Source organism: Hyla sarda, chromosome 5 (assembly GCF_029499605.1).
Source record: "Hyla sarda isolate aHylSar1 chromosome 5, aHylSar1.hap1, whole genome shotgun sequence".
Lineage (NCBI taxonomy): Eukaryota > Metazoa > Chordata > Amphibia > Anura > Hylidae > Hyla > Hyla sarda.
In genome coordinates, this window is record NC_079193.1 from 82,266,902 (window position 1) to 82,293,842 (window position 26,941).

General features: G+C 42.8%; 1 protein-coding gene across 1 annotated transcript in view; it reads left to right on the forward strand.

Moving 5' to 3' along the window:
• Nucleotides 1-19,787, forward strand: part of NPY (neuropeptide Y) — a 36,954-nt gene extending 17,167 nt beyond the window's left edge. The window contains exon 4 of the mRNA XM_056519810.1: nt 18,287-19,787. Within this exon, the coding sequence (XP_056375785.1) occupies nt 18,287-18,311 (25 nt within the window). The 3' untranslated portion in view covers nt 18,312-19,787. The remainder of the gene's footprint in view (nt 1-18,286) is intronic.
• Nucleotides 19,788-26,941: the final 7,154 nt, after the last annotated feature.

Consider the following 26,941-nt stretch of genomic DNA (forward strand, 5'->3'; position numbering starts at 1 on the left):
AAAAAAAAAAAAAACTGCATGTGGGAATTAAGTTTACAACTAGTTTTATACAGTACAAGTGTATGTGTAAACATGATTGATAATAATCCTCAATATGGATGTATTATAGATCATTATGCCTCATGGCCACGTAACCAGTGGCACAGATGAATACTATTTGTGTCATTTTTATCTGAAAAATGGTACCCAATTTGGGAAACTTTCATTTAATAATTAAGAATAAAGTTAGTGGGCCTATTTCCATTGCCTACTCTTAAAAGGGTTATCCAGGTGTTAAAAACTGATAGCCTACCAGCACTTATCCTTCCATAGCTGTATAAAGTTACATAGTTCATAAGTTTGAAAAAAGACCAGAAACATTTTCAACTTATATTTCTATTATGTCTCTACTGGGTTGATGCAAAAGAAGGCAAAAAAAAAAAAACCCTTATGAGGCTGATGCCAAATGCCCCATGACAGAGAAAAAATTCCTTCCTGATTCCAAATATAGCCATCAGAATAAATCCCTGGATCAACGTTCTGTTCCTATAGATCTAGTATCCATAACCTACAATATTACTCCCCAGAAATGCATCCAGGCCCTTACTGAACTATTGTATTGAGTTCGCTATGACCACTTCCTTTGGCAGAAAGTTCTTTAGTTTCACTGCTCTTACAGTAAAAATCCCTGTCTGTGCTGTTATAAAAACCTTCTTTTCTTTAGATGTAGAGGATACCATCTTGGTATAGATACAGTCCTGGGTATAAATAGATCATGGGAGAGATCTCTGTACTGTCCCCTGATATATTTATACATAGTTATTAGGTCGTCCCTAAGACTTATTTTTTCTAAACTAAATAACCCTAATTCTGATAATACCAAACAAAGGAGAAACGACAGCTAGCCTGGCACTGCTGCTTCACACACCTGTGGATTTCCACTCAACTTGACACTGTGCAGCTATAGGTGTACATCAGCAATGGCGGTGCAAATCTTGGCAAAAGAGCTTCACAAGCATGCAAATATTCAATAAAGAAGGAATCCAAGTGCACTCACCACGTAGATGCTTCTTATGTATTTCTTTTATTTCATACTGAATAGAGCCAAAGTGCAGGGAGACAACGTGCAGGGGGTGTCAGCGTGCGCTACGGACCCGTCTCGTGCTACAAGCGCTTCATAAGGCCACTTGAAGCGGCCTTATTAAGCGCTTGTAGCGCGAGAAGGGTCCGCAGCCCACACTGACACCCCCTGTGCGTCGTCTCCCTGCACTTTGCCTGTATTCGGTATGAAATAAAAGAAATACTTAAGAAGGAATCCAAGTGCACTCACCACCTACTTGCTTCTTAAGTAATTCTGATAATCTTTCTAGGTACTGTAGTCCTCCCATTCACCTTATTACTCTGGTTTCCCCGTCTTTGAACCCTCCCCAGATCCACTTTATCTTTCTTGTACACGGGGGGCCCAGTATTTTACACAGTGTTCCATGTTTGGTCTGACTAGGGATTTGTACACTAGTTGCTACAGTTGAAGACAGTCCAAAAATTAGGTATGTTACTGAGTTACTAGTCAATCACGTAAGAGGTTCACTCACAGCTGTGTAATACCATTCCCTTCATCCCTGGGCTGCAAAGTGTCTCTTGCCACCTCTCCTGGGTTGCATTATATTACCATGGGGATCTGAGATGCACATTTCCCAATAGATATTCAAGACGTTGATAACACATGATTTTATTGCCCCAATGTCATAAGTAGGGCAGTTAGGTAGGCGATTACTGCCACAGCTTAAAGGGGTACTCCACTCCGAGACATTTTATTCCCTATCTAAAGGATAGGGGATAAGATGTCTGATCGCGGGGGTCCTGCCGTTGGGAACCCCCGCAATCTCTCCTGCATCCACCCAAGTCATCTGTTGCATGGATCAAAGTTTGCACTGTGCCTGATGACTCACGATACAGGGGTCGGAGCATCGTGATGTCATGCCCCACCCCTTAATGCAAGTCTATGGGAGTGGCATGGTGGCCCCAACGCCCCTCCCATAGACTTACATTGAGAGGGCGGGGTGTGACGTTGTGATCCTCCTTTAGATAGGGGATAAGATGTCAATGGGTGGAGTACCCCTTTAAAGATCTGATGTAAGTGAGTGTTAGCCAATGGTGAATAGTAACCTAGAGCATTATGATAAAGTAAAAAGCCACATCTTGAGTTGGTGCAGTATGCAAAATGCTGCTATCTCCACTGTAATGAATTTCTGGGCTGGCTGGGTAATGACGTCAGTGGGTTGTATACACCATGTACAGAAGAAAAGCACCCTGTTATGCTGAGCTGTAATGTTAGTCAAGAGCATTGGTACAGGTTAGCCTCCCCACTATCTCAAATAAATATATACGATATCCAAATGGCTTGTCACATTACGGGTTAGATTTACGACATTAACATACAATATCCTTTTTCCTTAAGCACCTTATGCCAAAAGACATCTCTTACTGTGGGTGTGCTATATACTCATGGTCGCCATCAGGGAGTACAGCCAATACCCCAGTAAGGGGCTTTGGCCCCCGCTGCACCTTCTTGTAGCACCCCGAGCACAGAAGCAGAAGACCACTGTTTAAAACAGCGGTCTCCTGCTTCTGCACACATACAGTCAGGGCCGTTTCTACGCTAATTATTTTTTTCTAAACCAAACATTGTTGTGTAGAGGAGCAGGAGGGAGGTCATTCCTCCGCGCAGCCACTGTGGCCCTTTAAGAGTAACGCAGTGGCTGTCTGGGAGAACAGCGGGGATACATTAGGGCGGCACAACAGAAAGGAAGAGAAGGGAACAAGTCCTGCACCTCCCCCTCCTCTGCTGTGTGGTGGGACAGTCTGCAGGCTTCTCCCCCTAATGACGGCCTGAACACTGACAGGGAGCTCCTCTGAGGAAGTACTGCTCACCTCCCTGTCAGACTGCTCACCGACTGAAATGTCAATAGAAACTCCTCAGTGATGGTCTTGGAGTCGGACAGAAGTGTGGGCAGGAAGTTTTCTGTTCATCCTCTTCCAGTTATCACAGGCAAAGTAACACTGTGCAGAAGATCCTGGGGGCTTCAGTGCAGGTCAGTAAAGTGTAATAACAGTGACATCCCCCCTTATACTATCTGATTAATTACTGAAGGGGATTACCTGACTGACCAACAGACAATGCTGTAGGGGGTGGGCCCTCCATGTGCTCAGGCCTCTTGTCACTTCATTAACCCATTCCACTCATTTTATTTTTTCTATAAATCTTTGTCACAAGTATCTGTCAGCAACCAGCCAAGAACTGGATACTGACATATAGTACGGAAAGCATTGGGTGCCATTTAATTCAATTGCCTGAACAGAGTCACTTAAGGACTCCATTCTGGCTCTATAAGTAATTTTACCAGACCTAAATGTGCAGTCTGCTGCGCTGTCCAGTTGAAAAGGTGTATATGGCCCCAACTGAGTCACTATGGAACGTTGTTTGGGCAATTGAATGAAATTGCACCCACTGCTCTTCACCACAGTATATATTGGCATCCTATTCTTACATGTGATGGAGAATCAAAATGAAATATGCCCCTAGCCTTATGCACCTTTATCATTCTTTTATTTCTTGCTCCTCATTCTTGTGTAATACTCTTCTCCCTTCCTTTATCTTCTATATATCTGTATATATATTGTACTTTGTGATGACCCCTTTCATTTAACCATGAAATGTACAGCACACCAAGAACAATCTGATTAAACTGATACCCATGTTTGGATAGCTGTTGGGGGGGGGGGGGTGGAACTTCATTAAAATTCCTAATGGCTGCCCTGTATAAACTGCTCTATTTCATTTTGTCTAGTATTGATTAGTTTGTCCCATGAATCCAAGTGTGCATAAGAAAACCAATATTCTAGGTCTGATATACCACATTCACACTTGATATGTACTGCTATAATAGTTATTTGCTATAGTTTTTGTCATAAAAAAGCACTCCAAACATTTTTAGTTTTTCACCTATGATGCACACTTACTTCCACTACGTCCACTTAACATACAATTCTTATATACTTGTACTATCACACCAAATGTAAGTATTTTGTGTATCCTATTGCTTCATACATTGTTCCATTCCCCCTAGACGAAGTAATAGTGAAACATGTGTTGGGATAAAGTGCTGTGTGGTCTGCTATTTGCAATATTTACTAGTCTTTTATGCACTTTTCCTATTTAGGCTTACATCTCTGTGTGTTACTGCAGGTCTTGAACCCCTGAAGGATGCAGCCCATTTTGACCTTAAGGACGCAGCTGTTATTTGCAAATCTGACCTCTGTCACTTTAAGCATTAATAACTCTGGGATGCTTTAACATATTAATTTGATTCCGAGATATTTTTTTCATGACATATTCTACTTTATGTTAGTGATAACTTTTCGTTGATACTTGCATCATTTCTTGGTGAAAAATTCCAAAATGTTATGAAAAATTATAAAATATAGCAGTTTTCCAACTTTGAAGCTCTCTGCTTTTAAGGAAATAAGGAATTCCAAATACATTATATGTTGATTCACATATACAATATGTTTAGTTTGTTTTTTGCATCATAAAGTTGACATGTTTTAACTTTTTGAAGACATTAGAGGGCTTCAAAGTTTAGCAGCAATATTATAATTTTTCACGAAAATGTCAAAATCTGAATTTTTCAGGGACAAGTTCAGTTTCAAAGTGAATTTGATGGTCTTTATGTTAGAAATACCCTATGATGGACCCCATTATGAGAACTGCACTCCTTAAAGTATTTAAAATGACATTCAGAAAGTTTGTTAACCCTTTAGGTGTTTCACAGGAATAGCAGCAAAGTGGAGGAGAAGATTCAAAAGATAGATTTTTTACACTAACATGTTTTTGTAGACCCATTTTTTTTATTTTTACTAGGGGTAATAGGTAAAAATGTCCCCCAGAATTTGTAACCCTATTTCTCTCGAGTAAGTAAATACCTCATATGTGGATTTAAAGTGCTCTGCGGGTGCACTAGAGGGCTCAGAAGGGAAGGAGCAACAATGGGATTTTGGAGAGCAAATTTTGCTGAAATGGTTTTTGGGGGGCATGTCTCATTTAGGAAGCCCCCATGGTGCCAGAACAGCAAAAAAAAAAAAAAAAAAAAAAAAAAAACACATGGCACACTATTTGGGAAACTACACCCCTCAAAGAACGTAAAAAGGGGTACAGTGAGCCTTAACACCTCACAGGTGTTTGACGAATTTTAGCTAAAGTTGGAGGTGAAAATCAAAAATGTCATTTTTTTCACTAAAATGCTGGTGCTACCCCAAATTTTTCATTTTTACAAGGCGTAATAGGAGAAAAAGCCCCCCAAAATTTGTAACACCATTTCTTCTGAGTATGGGAATACCCCATATGTGGATGTAAAGTGCTCTGCGGGTGAACTACAATGCTCAAAAGAGAAGGAGTGCCATTGGTCTTTTTGAGAGCAGTGAAGATCACTTACCAGATCTTCACTACTGCCTCTGTCTCTTCTGCCGATGCCGCAGGTCCTCGCCACCGATCCTCCCCGCCGCCTGCCCCCAATCCTCCCCGCTGCCTGCCGCTGGTCTCCCTTCTTCAAGGGCCCGCAGCCGTCTCCGCCATCTTTCCCCGCTTTGCCCGGACTTCCAGGGGTGGGCAGAGTGGGGGATCTCACCTTTAAGGCCCTACCCTGTGATTGGCCAGTCAATCCTGACCGGCCAATTGCAGGGGATAGAAGGAGGTCTCTTACTTATAAGTTACCAAAGACAACCCAAAAATACCCTTTTCTTCCCATATACCAAATTATAGTGATTAAAATTACAATCTTTATTGATTTGAATCCGCACATTAATTTTGTTTAAAATGTCCAAGTGCCATATTGTCCTGTCTATAGAAAAATATTTTCCTACAGGACGTATGCGTCATATCGCGTCGGTCCTGGCGGCCATCAACAGCCGGGACCCATGGCTAATACCAGACATCCCCAATCGCGGTGATGCCCGGTATTAACCCTTCAGACGCGGTGATCAAAGTTGAACGCCGCGTCTAAAGAGAAAGTAAACTTTGCGGGTTAACTCAGTGGAGCTGTTTGGGACCGCAGCTATGAAATCGCGATGTCCCGAACAGCTTGCAGGACAGCAGGAGGGTCCCTACCTGCTTCCTCACTGTCCAATCGCCGAATGACTGCTCCGTGCCTGAGATCCAGGTAGGAGCAGTCGAACGGGGATAACACTGATCAATGCCAGGCTATTACCTGGCAGTGATCAGTGTAGAAGATCAGTGTGTGCAGTGTTATAGTCTCATATGGGGGCTATACCACTGCAAAAAAAGTGGAAAAATAAAGTGTTAATAAAGATCATTTAACCCCTTCCATAATAAAAGTCAGAGTCACCCCCCTTTTCCAAATAAAAAAAAACTGTGTAAATAAAAATAAACGTATGTGGTAATAGTGTATTTTTGGTCACTTTTAATACCATAAAAAATGAATAAAAATCAAAAAGTCCAATTAAAACAAAAATGATCCTAATAAAAACGTCGGATCACGGTGCAAAAAATTAGCCCTCATACATCTCCATATGCGGAAAAATAAAAACGTTATAGAGGTTAGAAGAGGTAAGACTAAGGCCAGCACCTGGCCGAAACGTGTCACTTCCTCCCTGTACCTGTTGCCTCGTTGATGTGAATAAAGCCACATGTTCCTTGTTACGCCGAGCGCTCCGGGTCCCCGTTCCTCCCCGGAGCGCTCGCCTCATCCTCGCTACTACAGCGCCCCGGTCAGATCCACTGACCGGGTGCGCTGCGGTATCGCCTCCAGCCGGGATGCGATTCGCGATGCGGGTGGCGCCCGCTCGCGATGCGCACCCCGGCTCCCGTACCTGACTCGCTCTCCCTCGGTCCTGTCCTGGCGCGCGCGGCCCCGCTCCCTAGGGCGCGCGCGCGCCGGGTCTCTGCGATTTAAAGGGCCACTGCGCCGCTGATTGGCGCAGTGGTTCCAATTAGTGTCTTCACCTGTGCACTCCCTATGTATACCTCACTTCCCCTGCACTCCCTCCCCGGATCTTGTTGCCCTTGTGCCTAGTGAAAGCGTTCCCTTGTGTGTTCCTAGCCTGTGTTCCAGACCTCCTGCCGTTGCCCCTGACTACGATCCTTGCTGCCTGCCCCGACCTTCTGCTACGTCCGACCTTGCTTCTGTCTACTCCCTTGTACCGCGCCTATCTTCAGCAGTCAGAGAGGTTGAGCCGTTGCTAGTGGATACGACCTGGTCACTACCGCCGCAGCAAGACCATCCCGCTTTGCGGCGGGCTCTGGTGAATACCAGTAGTGACTTAGAACCGGTCCACTAGCACGGTCCACGCCTATCCCTCTCTGGCACAGAGGATCCACCTCCTGCCAGCCGGCATCGTGATAGTAGATCCGGCCATGGATTCCGCTGAGGTGCCGCTGTCAAGTCTTGCCGACATTTCCACGGTGATTGCCCAGCAGTCCCTAATGATCACCCAACGAAATCACCAGCTGGCATACTTGACCACCGTGACACAGCAACTGCAGTCACAGATACAGCAGCTGCTGCCGCAGATACAGCAACTGCAGTCACAGACACAGCAGCTGCAACTGCAACAACCATCTCCTCCGCCGGCTCCTGCAACTCCTCCGCAGCGTCCGTCCGCTCCTAACCCCTGCTTGTCCCTGTCGGACAAATTTGATGGGGACTCTAGACTCTGCCGTGGTCTCTTTTCTGGAAAGGCCTTGTCTTGGGCCACACCGCTCTGGGACCGCAATGATCCTGCCACAGCCACAGTCCAGTCCTTCTTCGCTGAGGTCCGTGGTGTCTTCGAGGAGCCTTCCCGAGCTTCTTCTGCCGAGACTGCCCTGCTGAACCTGGCCCAGGGTGTTTCTTCCGTTGGCGAGTACGCCATTCAGTTCCGTGCTCTTGCTTCCGAGTTGTCCTGGAATAGTGAGGCCCTCTGCGCGACCTTTAAAAAAGGCCTATCCAGCAACATTAAAGATGTTCTGGCCGCACGAGAAACTCCTGCTAACCTACATGAACTCATTCATCTTGCCACTCGCATTGACATGCGTTTTTCCGGATGGCGTCTGGAGCTCCGCCTGGATATGGACTTTGTTCGCACGAGGCGTTTTTTCTCCCCGGCTCCTCTCTCCTCTGGTCCCCTGCAATCCGTTCCTGTGCCTCCCGCCGTGGAGGCTATGCAAGTTGACCGGTCTCGCTTGACACCTCAAGAGAGGACACGACGCCGCATGGAGAATCTTTGCCTGTACTATGCCGGTACCGAACACTTCCTGAAGGATTGTCCTATCCGTCCTCCCCGCCTGGAAAGACGTACGCTGACTCCGCACAAAGGTGACACAGTTCTTGATGTCAACTCTGCTTCTCCACGCCTTACTGTGCCTGTGCGGATATCTGCCTCTACCTTCTCCTTCTCTACTATGGCCTTCTTGGATTCCGGATCTGCAGGAAATTTTTTTTTGGCCTCTCTTATCAACAGGTTCAACGTCCCTGTGACCAGTCTCGCCAGACCCCTCTACATCAATTGTGTTAACAATGGAAGATTGGACTGTGCCGTGCGTTACCGCACGGAACCCCTCCTAATGTGCATCGGACCTCATCACGAAAAAATTGAGTTTTTGGTCCTCAGGTTCTTTGGCCCCAAGAAGAAGGGGAGACCCAAGGGGGGGGGGGGGTACTGTTACGCCGAGCGCTCCGGGTCCCCGTTCCTCCCCGGAGCGCTCGCCTCATCCTCGCTACTACAGCGCCCCGGTCAGATCCACTGACCGGGTGCGCTGCGGTACCGCCTCCAGCCGGGATGCGATTCGCGATGCGGGTGGCGCCCGCTCGCGATGCGCACCCCGGCTCCCGTACCTCACTCGCTCTCCCTCGGTCCTGTCCCGGCGCGCGCGGCCCCGCTCCCTAGGGCGCGCGCGCGCCGGGTCTCTGCGATTTAAAGGGCCACTGCGCCGCTGATTGGCGCAGTGGTTCCAATTAGTGTCTTCACCTGTGCACTCCCTATGTATACCTCACTTCCCCTGCACTCCCTCGCCGGATCTTGTTGCCCTTGTGCCTAGTGAAAGCGTTCCCTTGTGTGTTCCTAGCCTGTGTTCCAGACCTCCTGCCGTTGCCCCTGACTACGATCCTTGCTGCCTGCCCCGACCTTCTGCTACGTCCGACCTTGCTTCTGTCTACTCCCTTGTACCGCGCCTATCTTCAGCAGTCAGAGAGGTTGAGCCGTTGCTAGTGGATACGACCTGGTCACTACCGCCGCAGCAAGACCATCCCGCTTTGCGGCGGGCTCTGGTGAATACCAGTAGTGACTTAGAACCGGTCCACTAGCACGGTCCACGCCTATCCCTCTCTGGCACAGAGGATCCACCTCCTGCCAGCCGGCATCGTGACATTCCTGAACCGAGCTGGAGTTTACTTCATTTATTTCCGACATTTTTAAACGTATACATTTTCCTGCATGTAGTTATGATTTTTTCCAGAAGTACCACAAAATCAAACCTATATAAGTAGGGTATCATTTTAACCGTATGGACCTACAGAATAAAGAGAAGGCGTCATTTTTACCAAAAAATGCACTGCGTAGAAACGGAAGCCCCCAAAATTTTCAAAATGGCATTTTTTTCTTCAAATTTGTCGCACAATGATTTTATTGTTCAGTTTTGCCGTGGATTTTTGGGTAAAATGACTAATATCACTGCTAAGTAGAATTGGTGGCGCAAATAATAAGCCATAATATGGATTTTAAGGTGCAAAATTTAAAGCGTTATGATTTTTAGAAAGTTATGAGGAAAAAATGAAAATGCAAAAACGGAAAATACCCTTCGTCATTAAAGGGGTTATCCAGGAAATAACTTTTTTATGTATCAACTGGCTCCAGAAAGTTAAACAGATTTTTAAATTACTTCTATTAAAAATCTTAATCCTTTCAGTACTTATGAGCTGATGAAGTTGAGTTCTTCTTTTCTGTCCAAGTGGATAGACGGATAGATATCAGCATTCACCCCGTTCTGATCACTGCATCCGGTGACGTGGTGATCAAGGAACACAGCACCGAAAATGTACGGCACTGTGCGCTAAGTAGCTCTAAGCACCGCCATACATTTACGGCACTTGTCCTTATGGGGCTAACTACACTGCCTTACATGGTTTAAGTGCACAACTTTATTGTAATATGCTGACCATTCTGCGCTGGTTTATGTGAATACTAGTGTTGAGCGTGAATATTCGAAATGCTCATTTTTACTGCAAATATCGGCACTTCGCGATTTTGCAAATATTTTGAATATAATGATATTGATATATAGATATTGAAAGACATAATCGCGCATGCGCACTATGCGAATTTCATTACAAAAATTGGAAAAAAAGAAAGAACTAACATAATGAATATACGAATTTCATGAACATAGGACGGATATTCGTCCATATATTTGCTAAATATCGTGAATTCGTATATGGCCCCTGCCGCTCATCACTAGTGAATACCTCAAATTTCTCCTGGATTTTATCGTGTTTAGATTTTTTTATGTGAACATAGTAAAGTATTATATTTCTATTTTTTGTGCTTCGTGTATATTTATAATGTAGGAGGTTTGTGCAATAATTACATAGTACAAATATTTTGTCATGACCTTTCATAGTTGTTCTTTCTTATTAGGAGCTGAGTTGTTTCTGTTAGTATCTGACAGACCAACATCTGATAAGGAGATATAAATGTTCGACTCCTTGGAGTTATTTTTATTGTGAATAGACAGACTGCATTTTCATGAAATTCATAAAGAAAATTGAATTGCTAATGTTTCTGTTTTTGGACCTGGGATTGGACTACCACTTTGGAAATTCTTATTTCTTTTATAATTAGAAGCCCCCTTTCAAGTTCTAATCTTTAAGGAGTTTGTATAAGTAATATTTAAAGTTAAAGGAAATTTTGCATCAATGTAATCCCACTAACCTGTTGGTACAGGAGGTAATGCAGGTGACACTGATGATAACCATATTTACCTATCCCAAATCTGTGGTCCCATTTTCTCAATATCTTGCTACGTTCCTTTGGTACCAGCGGCGGGCTTGGGGCATGGGCGGAGCTTACTGACGTCACCGCTGATGCTAATCTGCTGGGCCCCTCAGCGAGCAGGCCTGGGAAAACATCAGCTGTGACGTCAGGAAGCTCTGCCCATGCCCCAAGCCCACCGCCGGAATGGAAGGAACAGAGGAAGATAGCAGAAGAACAGGACCACAGATCAGCTTATGTAAATATGGTTATCATCAATCTTATCCGCACTACCTGCCTGTACCAACAGGGTGGTCCGGTGACACTGATGACAAATTTTCTTTACATTTTTCTTTCTCAAGAAGAAATTACATGAACAATAGAGAGCTAGTTCTCTATTCTATCACTTTTATTCCTGAGGTTTATAAACCTCACTTGATCAGTAGGCATTACATTAAAGAGTACCTTTCATTAACTTGATAAATGTTATAATCCTCCCAATTTACTGCTCCCATCTTGATAAATCACCCTCTATTATTTTTTTGTGTTCTGGTGTTTGGTTCAGGTTCACAGACTGAGAAGGGGCGTTACCTAGCAGGTGTGATGTCATCTGAAGCCATACAGGGGAGAACTTCCTCCCACACTCTGCTACCAACTGCCAATGTGCAGTTTAGTGTGAGTGAGCTACGATTGGATAATGCTGGACACACACCTCTCTGGACAAATTGTGAGACACCTAGTGGCACCTTTTTTAAACACAAATAAAACATAGAAAACATAATTTTTTTTAGTGGGCACCTCCTTGGGATAAGATTAAGACCAGGAAGTGCTGTACAACAAGCTCCTTCAGAGTGGCATTACTGGAGTATTAGGGCAGGTGAATGCCTGGGCCCTTTTTTGTTTTTACCCCAGCCTAGTACATTTAATTCTGAAAAGGATCCTCAAGTGTCTGCTATCTCCTTCACTGAGGCTTACCATAGAGGACTAGGACATGTATCCCCCCTTTTAAAGAAAGCAATATGGACGCAAAATTGATGCCAAATAGCAATAATAGCAATAGAGTAATATTTTTTGTATCCGCTCCTTGTGTGATTCCAACCAAAAGAAAATCTTTAGCTAAAGAAAAATGGAATTACAATGCTGAGGCACCACTTCTGAGTCTAAACACTTTCACATAACCACCAAAGCCTGTGTCTGTGTATGTATAGTACAGTAGGGGGCAAGTGGGAATCTACTGGAATGAAGCAGATTCACGCTATGGATTCCATGTTATGGATTCACATGTATTATGTTATTCCAACAAAATTATCACAGGGAGATAATGTAATTTTCATTGTTCCCTGTGTTCATTAACTGTCCTATGCATTACTATATCATTTAACGACATCTGTGGATTGTTGTGATATACAATTTCATACATATGACAGATTATAAAAAGTATCTTACTGGAATGTCGTACCTTTATTTGGCTCCAATTTAGGTTGACTCCAGCTATTGTATCTAGATCTGCTGTTGGCTCCAAATGTTAAAATAAGCTCTGTGCATGCTGTGGATGTTACACCACGTCACTGTCTCTATAAGGTGGCCTAAATGTACTGTCTTATGGTACTGTACTAAGTGTACCCTGTATTTAAAAGTGGTTAATCATTTAATAGTCATCTCTGTGAATATCTTTTGATAGGTTTGATACCCTTGTAAACATTTAAAAATCCTTTGTTTTCTTTTTTTTTATTTTATTTTTTACTAGGATTTATTTAGTTACCTAATGTTTTTTTTTTTAATCAAAATTAAAAATTATTGTCATCATTGTTACTAGATTTTACTAATTTCCAAATGTCGATATAAATCAATTTCATTATTGTTCCTATTTGGATATTGGTAATACATAAATATTGCTTAAATTCAGCTTCAAAAATGCCATTAAAGGGGTACTCCGGTGCTTAGACATCTTATCCCTTATCCAAAGGATAGGGGATAAGATGCCTGATCGCGGGGGTCCCGCCGCTGGGGACCCCCGTGATCTTGCACGCCGCACCCCGTTTATAATCAGTCCCTGGAGCAAACACGCTCCGGGTCTGATTACTGTCGATCACACGGACGGAGTGTTGTGACGTCAAGGCTCCGCCCTGTGTGATGTCACTCTCCACCCCCTCAATGCAAGCCTATGGGAGGGGGCGTGACAGTTGTCACGCCCCCTCCCATAGGCTTGCATTGGGGGGGGGGGGGGGCGGAGCGTGACATCACACGGGGCGGAGCCTTCACATCACAACGCTCCGGCCCTGTGATCGACAGTAATCAGACCCAGAGCGTGTTTGCTCCAGGGACTCATTATAAACGGGGTGCGGCGTGCAAGTTCATGGGGGTCCACATTGACTGGACCCCCGCGAACAAGCATCTTATCCCCTATCCTTTGGATAGGGGATAAGATGTCTAAGCGCCGGAGTACCGCTTTAATTCTGCTATCCAGTTCTGCATGATAAACTAGATTGTCATTTAGCTAATACTAAAAGACTGATCACGGAGAACAAATTTAGAGATGCTTCAAATAATATTTGTAGACATGGTGGCATATTCTATATTAGAAGTTTATTTGGGTTGTTTTTCTTGAGAAGAAGAAACCAAATATCTTTTTTCTGCTCTAGTCACTAGATGTATGTGGGAAGGATAAGAGATATCTGCTGGGAGAGAAATTGCTAACATAGTGCTACCAAATAAAAGTGATATACAGTATAGTGTGATAATAACATGGGCTCTTCTCTTTGAACAACCCTTACAACCTGGCACAGATTGTTCCTTGCAGCGCCACCACAGGGAACACTAAGCATTACACAGTTCCCAATTAAAGCATTATTGCCATTTAATATACACTTTCGGCATGTTGTCTAGTCACGTAAAAAGTTTAGATCACACTAGATCTCAGTCTTGAGACCCATTGCGAGTGTGAGTAATAGCCAGATGAAGTGTGTGGCAGTACGCTTGACTCCCAGGCCAGCTGGCAAATCTGACTCATGCACTCCATAGACTCGTAAGTCGTGAGTGAGTTGTATTTGACAAACAGCGAAGCTTACTGCAGCACACTTCAGCCAGATATTACTCACAATCGCAGTGGGTCTCAGGACATATTAATGTGTCATATAAATAGTGCTTTATAGACAGCTCTGTGATGAGCACCAAAAAGGCATCATAAAGTGGTCCATGTATATTGAGGATGGGGTGATAGGGGCTACAATATGATGGAGGCACCATATCACTTTTGCTCATATTGTAACATGTAATATTATTGTATTGAATAGTACTATAATTCATGTTTACGCTTGTGAATCTGTCAATGTCATATTCTCTCTTTTAGTCATCCATTTATATTTTATTTACCTGGTTTGCTCAAGCAACTTTGTATTTACTTCTTTATTGTCTACACAATTTAGAGAGCCTATAAAAGTATATGTTCCTACAATTTCAGCTAATATCATGATTGTCAAAGTTTTTGTCACTTCTGAGACATTACCAAGTGTAAGATAAAATGCACTTTTAAAATTTAATATAACAGTGGGGGGAAATTTCAGAATTGGTGGAGCAAAAAAGAAGAACCAATTGGTTTGCACATTTTATTTCCTAAAGCAATAAGAGCTGGGTGGTTGGTTGATAGGAGTGATGCTGAACTTTCGTTATCCACTAAAATATGTATACTCAAAAGAGTTTTGCAAAATGTTTTCCCAAAATGTAAAGATATTCAAAGACTTCTTGATTTCATTTATTTTCATATATTAACCACTGATCTAAATATTTTGACCATTAGTTACAAATGTGTTGCCACTTACATTCCTACATGTAGTTTAGTTTTGTACAACATGGCACTTGATTGTATAAATAAAGTACAGAGGTCCTCAGCTATTGTAAATGTCTCCTAACTGCCTCGTAACTTAAAATTTCATGTAGCAAACTAAAAGATTCTTGAGCATCTGCTCAATGTAAATTATGTAGTAAATTAGCAAATACATTTCATTACCTCTTTCTACTATCTTCTGATCCTGAGTTAAAGCCGCAATTAGCCCAGAGCTACATAGCTCTGCTGGTTTCTACACTGCTCAAAAAATAAATAAAGGGAACATCAGATAACACATCCTGGATCTGAATGAATGAACTAATCGTATGAAATAATTTAGTCTTTATATAGTTGAATGTGCTGACAACAAAATCACACAAAAATTATCAATGGAAATCAAATTTATCAACCCATTGAGGTCTGGATATGGAGTCACACTCAAAATCACAGTGGAAAGCCACACTACAGCCTGATCCAACTTTGATGTAATGTTCTTAAAACAAGTCAAAATGAGGCTCAGTAGTGTGTGGCCTCCACGTGTCCGTATGACCTCCCTACAATGCCTGGGCATGCTCCTGATGAGGTGGAGGATGGTCTCCTGAGGGATGTCCTCCCAGATCTGGACTAAAGCATCCTCAAACTCCTGGACAGTCTGTGATGCAACGTGGCATCGGTGGATGGTGCAAGACATGATGTCGCAGATGTGCTGAATCGGAACTCAGGTCTGGGGAACAGGCGGGCCAGTCCATAGCATCAATACCTTCCTCTTGCAAGAACTACTGACACACTCCAGCCACAGGAGGTCTAGCATTGTCTTGCATTAGGAGGAACCCAGGGCCAACCGCACCAGCATATGATCTCACAAGGGGTCTAAGGATCTCATCTCGGTACCTAATGGCTGTCAGGCTACCTCTGGCAAGCACATGGAGGGCTGTGCGGCCCCCCAAAGAAATGCCACCCCACACCATTACTGACCCACCGCCAAACCGGTCATGCTGGAGGATGTTGCAGGCAGCAGAACATTATCCACAGGGACTCCAGACTCTGTCACCTCTGTCACATTTGCTCAGTGTGAACCTTCTTTCATCCGTTTAAAAACCCCGGGCGCCAGTGACGAATTTGCCAATCTTGGTGTTCTCTGGCAAATGCCAAACGTCCTGCACAGTGTTGGGCTGTAAACACAACCCCCACCTGTGGACGTCGGGCCCTCATACCACTCTCATGAAGTCTGTTTCTGACCTTTTGAGTTGACACATGCATTTTTCTGGCCTGCTGGAGGTCATTTTGCAGGGCTTTCGCAGTGCTCCTCCTGCTCCTCCTTGCACAAAGGCGGAGGTAGAGGTCCTGCTGTTGGGTTGTTGCCCTCCTACGGCCTCCTCCACTTCTCCTGATGTTTTGGCCTGGTAGCTCCTCCATGCTCTGGAAACTACACTGACAGACACAGCAAACCTTCTTGCCACAGCTCCCATTGATGTGACATCCTGGATGAGCTGCACTACCTGAACCACTTGTGTGGGTTGTAGACTCCGTCTCATGCTACCACTAGAGTGAAAGCACCGCCAGCATCCGAAGGTGACCAATACATCAGCCAGGAATAATAGGAACTGAGAAGTGGTCTGTGGTCACCACCTGCAGAACCACTCCTTTATTGGGGGGTGTTTTGCAAATTGCCTATAATTTCCACCTGGTGTCTGTTCCATTTGCACAACAGCATGTGAAGTTAATTGTCAATCATTGTTGCTTCCTGAGTGGACAGTGGGATATCACAGAAGTGTGATTGACTTGGAGTTACAGTGTGTTGTTTAAGTGTTCCCTTTAGTTTTTTGAACAGTGTAGTTTCTGGAACCTGCCAACAGCTCGAATGTAGAGACTTGCGCTTATCTGAGCTTCATTAATGCAACACTTTCTATTGCACAAGATTTCTAGGGGAGTTAGTATTTCCTACCTCAGATTACTGCACAGTCCATGATATAAAACTACACCTACCAGAATTAAGATATCCAGAGCAAACTCTGTACAGAATCTGAATAAGTAAAAATCACTGAATTATAAATGCAATAGTTTGTGGGCCTTTATTTTATATGTCAAAAAGAAGTAAAAGCTGCTTTACCTAAAATCATTCGGTTGTTTAGTAATCCACAAAACAATAAAACACACTAATAATTGTAGGTAAACCAAGTATTATGTACTATGTATACTAAATTATATCAAAACTGTGAAAAAAAGTTCAGCCTTGGTTTAAAGTGTTGGTTATTGAGTTCTTTTTTATCTATAGGAAAATTATGAATGTGTTTAGACTGTGATGTTCATGCACATGGCTGTATTGAAATAGGGAAATAAAAATGTGATCCCCATTGTAATGATGGGGGTATAGACAATCTCTATACAGCCCTGCAGAATATGTCAGTGTTACATAAGCAGCAAAAAAAAATAAAAAAATGTGAGCACATAATAGTAAAATATAAGATCAAAAGTAATACTTTTTCAATATAATATTATAATTTAATAATAACATAATATTTCTAAAAAAAAATACAAGAAACCAATTTTAAATACAGTTTAATGAACATCACAAATAAGTAAATAAAATGTTTTGTGTTCCCATAACCACAACAAATGCAAAAACTGTGTCGTGTCATAGGTTCTGTTTATAACAGTTAGGAGAGAAGTTAGCAAAACTACAGTAATAGAGTCCAAAACCAAATCTCATGGCTCTGCTGTCGATTTGTTGCATTAGCGAAAATGTAGCCCCGCCTTTATTGCGCCCCATTTGCTTCTGCTTAGCAGTTGGGGCACATGAAAAGCGGAACAACTTTTTTTGCATGTGAACAAACTGATGGCCGATCCGTCAGATTTGGTTTCAGATGGTTTTCTCATCTCTAGTTCTGAGTCAAAAGTTAGGAACCACCCAAAAAAAAAAAGGTTGTATGGATTAGAAGTTGTATGTACGATAGAAGTTTTCAATCTAGGTATTCCTTAACCAGGACAAAATTCCTTGATCTGTATCGAAATACCCTGGCCAAGGCACAATGGCTTTTGGCAGTTCCCCTAGCACCAATTTTCTGGTGGCACATACACCATCCATCTCTCCTAAGCCAACTGCCTTTGTTCAATGTAACATGAAAGCACCAATTTTATTTTCAGGATATGTGTTTACATTTTTTGCGGCACCTCCAAGTCTGAGATTTATGACAGACTATGGCATTCAAGATACAGATTACGGTATGTTGAAGCCCTATAGACTTGCATGGGACTTTCACCAAGTTGAACTCCATAGTTTTGTGCAAATCTAAAGCTTGAAGTGCCACGAAAAAATATAAACACATATCCAGCCACCCGAGAAAATCTGGACTTGCGCTTTAATTGTTTAAGGGATATTTGGGAGGTTCTTGACTCACCCTATTGAATTTCCAGCAATGTACATTTTGTCAGTAACAATTACTAATAGTGTTTATTTTTTTTTAGGTTTGAAGACCCTCCTATGTGGTGATGAAAATGGAATCCCATCTTCAATCTTTTTCAAAGTTTTTGATTCACATTTCATTGCTATATGACAAATCAGACTTTTATCAACCCTCCAAAAATAAGACCAATGCATGCAGACATTTGCTGAATTCTGTAGAATTGTTTTATTCTTCCACTCCATTTGTTTAAAGATATCTATTGTTGAAATAAATAATTTGTGCTTTGAAAGTGCAACAAAGAATGCGAGAGGGACATATCTCATATGTGCTGATGCAACGAACATACATCAGAGGGATGTGCGATTTGCTGTAAAACTGGCAAGAATCTACAGATGTGATCAAAATATCATTCATTTCAGTCCACTTATATAACATCAATGACTGGATTTTACTCCATCATGTGTATCTTTTCTGTGGAAAAAGTAAGATACTGTATGTTAATGGTAATTATGTCAAACAATTTAGCAAAATAAAAACCATGGAAACCCTTTTCAAAAACCGCCTTAAAATAAAGTGTTTTTACCTGTTAGGTCCTTGGTGCTGAGATTAGGCTTCAAGTTCACCAACATTTTGTTTATGAGTGTTTTATTTTTCCCTGATATTTGTCTTTGCAATTTTACAAAATTTATGTTCCTTAAATTTTTGAATTTAATCTGTCTACCAAAATATATTGTATAAATATAGGTTCACATGGATGATCTTAGAACGTAACTGAAAAATCTTTGTATCTAAAAACTGGGGACCAATGATCTTATTAAAATATGGGTGTTCATTAAAATGTCTACACCTTAAAGGGGATGCCAGGAAAAAAAACATATTCATAACTTGTAGAGTAGTAAAAATAATTGAAAAGCTATACTCACCCAACCTGCTCCCCCGCTGCTACAGTCCTTATGGCCTTGTCCCTAGTCTTCTTGGCTTCTACCTTGATGACTATGGTCACAACATGACAGGAAGCAAAAAGAAGCTAAGACCAGGGACCGGAGACCCCCTTGACTGCAGCAGCGGAGTAGGTTGGGTGACCTTACATTGTTCATTATTTTTACCACACCTCTAGCCATCGAGTTTTTTTATTTATTTCCTAGACACCCCCTTTATGTGAATATCCACCCTTGAATATAATCTAAATAGGTTAAAAAGGTTACAGCGGACAGAGCTTTTGTCTTATGATACCTATCTTTATATCCCCTAGATTGACAATTATTTAATCTATAATATTTGCTCCCTAAGGGATTTTAGGACCTTAGTGGACACTTTTTTACAAGACATTATGCAGACTGGCAGCAAGACAGTAAGCTAAGGAATCCAAAATTATACTGACAATTACATATTTATACATTCAAACTTGCACATAGAGACATTAACTTCCATGTGAACGATCGATAACACTGTGCTATTATCATTTTATTTTATCCAATTATTCAGTGATCAATAAAATACAACATTTTACATGCATCATTTTGAGGATAATGTGAAAATAAATCATACTAATGTAAGCATTTTCACAGTGTGTTCAAGTGTTCAGTTCATTGTTTGTCTGTAGAATAATAAGTTTTATGCTTTTTATGTGTTCCATATGTTTTATATAATGTTATGTATTACGCAAGTAAAATCATTTAAAGAGTACCTGTCACCAAACTAAACTTTTCATATGTTGGTCCTTATGTAATTGTAAGACACTTTGCTATTTACTTGCTGTTAAAATTTTCAACCTTTACATATTTCTTATGTGATTGAAAAAAACGGCCACTAGGTGGTTCTGTTCTGTTACCTGCCTCAAGTCAAACAGTTAGTTTGGTCTCCTCTCGACCTGGCAGGAGACCAAACTCAGGAAGTGCGTACGAGGCATGAGGAGGCACAGCTTTCGCAGGCTTCAGTGACGTCGCAAATGCTGGGGAATGCCCACTTTCTCCTGCAGCAAGCTCACACAATGTGAGCAAGGGAAAAGGTATAATACAGAGCTTATTAAAGCTCAGAAAAAAATTTAAGGGCAGGAGGGGTGTTAGGGTACGTTCACACTACGGAATTCCACGGGCGGAATTCCGTGGTGTGAACTTAACATTAGTGTGAATGGGTCTCCACGAAACACGTTCACACTGTGGAATTTCAGTGGCGGACAATTCCACCACTGAAATTGCTCCCCGCAAATAAAGAACATGTGCCTTCTTTGTTCTGATTCCACAAGATTCCACAGTGTGAACGCACCCTTAGGAGTAATAAGGGAATATAATCTGAGTTAGTTTAGAAAATCTGGTTTGATGACAGGTACTCTTTAAAACAAAATATATATAAGTATAATGTTAGCATCATCTCTAGTTTGAAAATCCTTTCAACAAGATAAGGAAATCTGTCATCAGTGTCACCTGCACTAACCTATCAGTACAGACAGGTAGTGCAGGTGACACTGATGACAACAGTACTTACCTTGTCCCATTCGGTGCTGTGGTTCTCCGTCAATCCTCTTCTGTATCTTCAGCTCCAGGCCCGACATGGAGCATGGGCGAAGCTTAGTGATGTCCCCGCTGCTGTTTGCTAGCAGCGGGATCCAGCAGAGAACAGCAGCGGTGACATCACTAAGCTCCACCCATGTTCCAAGTTGGGCCTGGAGTCATCAGTATCACCTGCACTACCTGTCTGTACTTACAGGTTAGTGCAGGTGACACTGATGACAGATTTCCTTTAAGTACAGTTATCACCTATAAATCTGTTGTGTATTTTGTATGGAGTCAGCTTTTGACATTGGTTACATTCATTTGAATTTAAATAATTATATACAGCCCAAATATATAGTTACGGTGGCCTCAGAAGACAGCATTATTACCTTACATAACTATAACTATATAACTATACATTACCCTTTAAATGTATTGGTTTGCCTTCTACCCATGCCATTATACACTGCTCTTTTGGGCACAAGGTGAGGGTGTATCAATGTTATTTTTTCAGTACATTGTGACCATAAAGGACCTTGAAGAGGCCCCTGTCTGGAACACAGAAAATGATTTCCAGATTGTAGAAGCTATTTCTGACTTCAGAATTATTACTAGTTACAACATTTCCAAATGACAATGATTATCCTGATACATATTAAGAGGGTGAACATAACCATCAAAAACTAAGCCCAGGCGCAATCCACTAGTGAGCCAGTGTATAGAACTAAACTCTTCTTTATTAGCCAATTAACAACACGTTTCAGGGCAACAGTGCCTCTTCATCAGGTATACAGGTTTACATATCAACATCAGATAGTGACATATATTTATATCTGGCATATGGTGCCAAAGTTAAAACGGAACACCCACTGGGGTGTGAGGAAACTAAAATGCCCATGCTGCATTAATTCATTAAAACAACTATTATGACACACAATTATAAATACACATTGTTTAAGATCATAACATGGATTCGAGAATTTCTATAGACAAATTAATATCAAGGAAATCCATGAGCCGGTGCTTGTCTTCGCAGTGGGCGTTCCGTTACCTTGAAACGCATTGTTAATTGGCTAATAAAGAAGGTTTTTGTTCTATACACTGGCTGACTAGTGGATCGTGCCTCAGCCCGGTTTTTGATGGTTATATTCACCCTATGAATCCTAGGCCAAGTCTATCCTCCACGCCGACATTGGGAAGGTTGCAGCACGGTTTTTGATCTTTGCGCTTATAGTGGTTGTGTCTGTTACACAACCCAACCAAGTGAGCACATTGTCCTAAAGAGGCTCTTTTCCTCCCTTGCTTTCCCCTGACTGTAATGGTGATTTTATTCCATGAGGAGCTCTGCTTTCCTAGAGATTCTGGAACATATTAAGGCTGAGTTCTCACTGCATTAAATTCTGCACATATTTTAATTTTGACGTCTTGCTTTTCCTAGAAAATGGAGTGGTAATATTTGCTCCTGCGAAAAAAAATTGCAGCCACATTATGCGAATATCCGCTTGTAAAAATGTAGGTTATGTCAACTTAGCCTCAAGTGTGGAAGAAGAGCTGCTTTATTCTTCCCTTAAAGGGGAACTTGGGTGGAAACATTTTTTTAAAATCAACTGGGGCCAGAAATGTAATCAGACTTTTAAATTACTTCTATTTAATAATCTTAATCCTTCCAGTACTTATCATCTGCTGTATGCTCCACAGGAAGTTGATTAGTTATTTTCAGTCTGACCACAGTGCTCTCTGCTGACACCTCTGTTCGTGGCAGGAACTGTCCAGAGTACAAGCAAATCCACATAGCAAACCTTTCCTGCTCTGAACAGTTTATGACACGAACAGAGGTGTCAGCAGAGAGCACTGTGGTCAGACTGGAAAGAACTAAACAACTTCCTGTGGAGCATACAGTGCTAAAAGGGTTAAGATTTTTAAATAGAAAAAAATTACAAATCTGTTTAACTTTCTGGCTCCAGTTGATTTGAAAAAAATGTTTTCCACCAGAGTACCTCTTCAAAACAGGTAGAGGTAAAATCTATGAATACAAACTTAAAGGGTACCTCTTATCAAATAAACTTTTGATATATTTTAGATTAATGAAAGTTGAATAACTTTCCAATAGCATGTTAATGAAAAATTCTTTCTATTGTATTTTTCCCAATTCTTTCTATTGTATTTTTCCCGATCAGTCCTGTCAGCAAGCATTTCTGACTCATGCTGGAGTCCTAAACACTCAGAACTGCCAGCCTGCTTTGTTCACAGCCAAACAGGCTGTGAACAAAGCAGGCTGGCAGCTCTGAGTGTTCTCCTTTGTGAACAAAGCAGACTGGCAGCTCGTAGTGTTTAGGACTCCAGCATGAGTCTGAAATGCTTGCTGCCAGGACTGGTAGGGAGACCCCTAGTGGTCATTTCTTCAAAGTGGAAAATTAAATAGAAAGAAGCATATTTTTCAATAACATGGAATTGTAAAGTTATTCTGCATACATTAATCTATAATATATCAAAAGTTTTTTTGATGAGAGGTACCCTTTAAGTATAAAAGTCTGGTTCTCTGCCATTTATTTTGTAATATATTCAGATTACATTGAAAAAATTATTATACAGTTCATGTAATGTACACACTAGCTGGGTCCTACACTGTTTGCAGTGGCTCTACACATGGCTAATACATAACTATGTAAAGAAATATAGGTATAAAATAACTACAGTGGTCCCTCAACATACGATGGTAATCCGTTCCAAATGGACCATCGTTTGTTGAAACCATCGCATGTTGAGGGATCTGTGCAATGTAAAGTATAGGACAGTGGTCTTCAACCTGCGGACCTCCAGATGTTGCAAAACTACAACTCCCAGCATGCCCGGACAGCCAACGGCTGTCCGGGCATGCTGGGTGTTGTAGTTTTGCAACATCTGGAGGTCCGCAGGTTGAAGACCACTGGTATTGGAGGTTATACTCACGTGTCCCCGCCGCTCCGGACAGTCACCGCTCGTCACCGCTGCCCTGGATGTTGCCCTCCATCGCTGTCGCCGTGTCCTCGGGGTGTCCCCGACGCTCCGGCAAGACCTCTGCTTCCCCAACATCCTCGCTCTCCGTCGCCGCCATCACTTCGCTACGCACGCCTGTCCTATTGGATGACGGGACAGCGTGTGCAGCGACGTGATGACGATGGAGAGCGCCGACGATGCAGGGGATCCCGAAGAGGACGCACCGGAGCCCCGAGGACAGGTAAGTGATCGTCAGTGGACCACACGGTGCACCGTAAACTACAGCTGAAGCAGTCTGCACTGCCGGATACCCGTTTATGCGATGGCCCCGACATACAAAAGCATCGTATGTTGATGCTGCCTTCAATATGCGATGGCCTCTGAGAGGCCATCGCATGGTGAAATTATCGTATGTCAGGGCCATCGTAGCTCGGTGGGTCACAGTAATGCTCTTGAGAGCTCTTCTTTAGAAGGCAGAAAACGGTCTCTAACAGCTGGTTGCACTGAAAGTTTGGCTGCTACTGTAACCTGACTCCTGCTTCAAACCCGTGACACACATCTGTAGATCAAAAATATAATACTTTTATTGAACAAATATGCAAAGGAATATACACATAAAATCACTTAAAACTCACTGTCAAAGACAACAGAGAGTATGCAGAGAGGACTACATCTAATGCTAATGGTAAGCAACTTGGTAACACATATCATGAGGGAATAAAAAGTCTAAAATACATCCCTATGTTTGCTTAGCAACCATGGCTGCAAACACAGAATTGCCTCAAGTGAAGAGGAAGAGCGGCGCAGTTGCCCATGGCAACCAATTAGATTTCTTCTTTCATTTTTCACTGGTCTCTTTAAAAATGAAAGATTGGTTACTATGGGCAACTGCTCTACTTTTTCTAGGCACAGGGTTTGAAAAATCTCCCACTAAGTCTACAACCACACACAACTTTTGGCATTTTATTTGGGCATAACAAAACACCACAAAAAATTCCCCTTCATTGTTCTCCTTCATGGTGAGTTCAAGTGTTTGTGACCGTGTGTAATAGATAGGTGTTTTTTCCCTTGCATTTTTTATCAAAACATGTGCAGAAGCAAAGTTGCCCATAGCAACCAATCAGATCGCTTCTTTCATTTTTCAGAGGCCTTGTTGAGAATGAAAGAAATAAGCTGATTGGTTGCTATGGGCAACTGGGCAAATTTGCTTCTGCACAGGTTTTGATAAATCTCCCCCTATATAATTATTTCATTATGTAACTCAAGGATTTCTATTGAAGAACTGTGGGAAAACTCCAGAATAAAAACTTTCTTTCTCTATCTGTACAGACTTGTAATTTAGTTCCACCCATAGAAATCAATTGGAGGAAAAACACCACTATGGCCCAGATTTGTCAAACTGTGTGAGAAAAAAAACAACCAATCACAGCCCAGCTTTTATATCCAACCAAGCTCTAGTAAAGTGAAAGCTCAGCTGTGATTGGTTGCTTTGTGTGTTAATAGCCTTATTGTGGAGTTTTCATACATTGCAAAATGTATGTGTGAAGGAAGACATTTATTACTAGCAAGGACCAAATATGAATGCCTCTGGAAGGTGCATGTATATGATGCAGATGTAGTAGAGCTGATTTTGCAAACACAGAAAAGCCCTTTAAATACATGTGTTACACTTTGCGCTCCAGCCACAAGCACCGACCGTGAGCGCAGAGTCTCTGTGTCCCCGTCTGCCGGCGGGGCTGGGATTCGCATCGGGGGATGCGCCCGCAAGCGAATCCCAGCCCGTCACTCTGCATGCTCTGCTGCCGCCTCCTCCTCTGCGTCTCAGCTCTGGCGTGCACACCAGAGCTCTGAAAGTTAAAGGGCCAGTACGCCCATGATTACTGTTACACCTGTCACTACATTATAAAGTTCCTGCACCTCCCCCACTTCCCTGCCGGATCTTCAGTGCCCCTAGCCTGAGATTAAGCATGCCCTATTGCCTGCTTGGCGTGGCACTCCAGTCACAGCAGTTGGCCCAGCAGGCACAGCAGTTGAGCCAGTGTTCCGCCATGATGCAGCAGTTACTCACTGCTCAACAACAACCGCCACAGCCTCCTCCTGCTCTGGTCTTGCCTCCCGCTCCTGCAGTCGATCAAAACTCCACTTGTCTCTTCCAGAGAAATATGAGGAGGATTCCAAGTCCTATCGTGGTTTCGTGACTCAGTGCTCCTTGCACATAGAACTCATGGCGGAACAGTTCTCTACGGAGTGTGCAAAGGTGGCCTTCATCATCAGTCTCTTAACTAGAATGGCTTTGGCCTGGGCAACTCCACTTTGGGATCGCAGTGATGCTCTCACTACTAATCTCCAGGCATTCCTGTCGTAATTTCGAAGTGTCTACGAAGAACCAGCCTGAGCTTCCTCCGCTGAGTCGGCATTGCTGAGTCTATCTCAGGGCAACTCCTCTGTGGGCGAGTATGCCCTACGATTTCGTACTCTGGCATCGCAGTTGTCATGGAATAATGAAGCTTGTTGCACTACCTTCAAGAGAGGATTATCAAGTCATATCAAGGATGTCCTCCCTGCCCGGGAATTGCCATTTAACCTGAATGAACTTATACACTTGGCATCCCGGATTGATATCCGTTTCTCTGAGTGACGTGAGGAACTACGCCAAGAAAGGGAGTCTGCATGATTTCGGTGCCTTCCTGGTCTGGCAACTGTCTTCCAGCAACCACTGCAAACTTCTACGTTGCCTCCCGCAGTGGAGGCTATGCAAGTGGATCGGTCTCGCCTGACCCTGCAGGAAAGAACTCGCGGATGAAAGAATCTATGCCTATACTGCACCAGTGCAGATCACTTCCTCAAGGAATGTCCTCTGCGTCCACAGTCACAGGGAAATGCTCGCACCTAGGGTTTGTGGGAGAGGCCTCCCTAGGTGTGAATACCACCTCTCCACGCTTAAATTTGACAGTCCAGCTTTTTCTACCCTCCAAAGAGATATTCTCCATTCTTGCCTTTCTGGATTCTGGCTCAATGGGAAACTTTATTGAAGCCTCCCTAGTACATAGGTACCATCTGCCTGTGTCCCGTCCGTTAAAGCCTCTTTCATCTCTACGGTCAACGGAGAAAAACTGGACTGTACCGTGCTATATCGCACAGAACCGTTGTCAATGCAGGTCGGACTCTTGCATAAGGAGAACTTGTCCTTCTATGTATTACCTCATTGTACTTCTACTCTCTTGCTTGGCCTACCGTGGTTGCAGCTC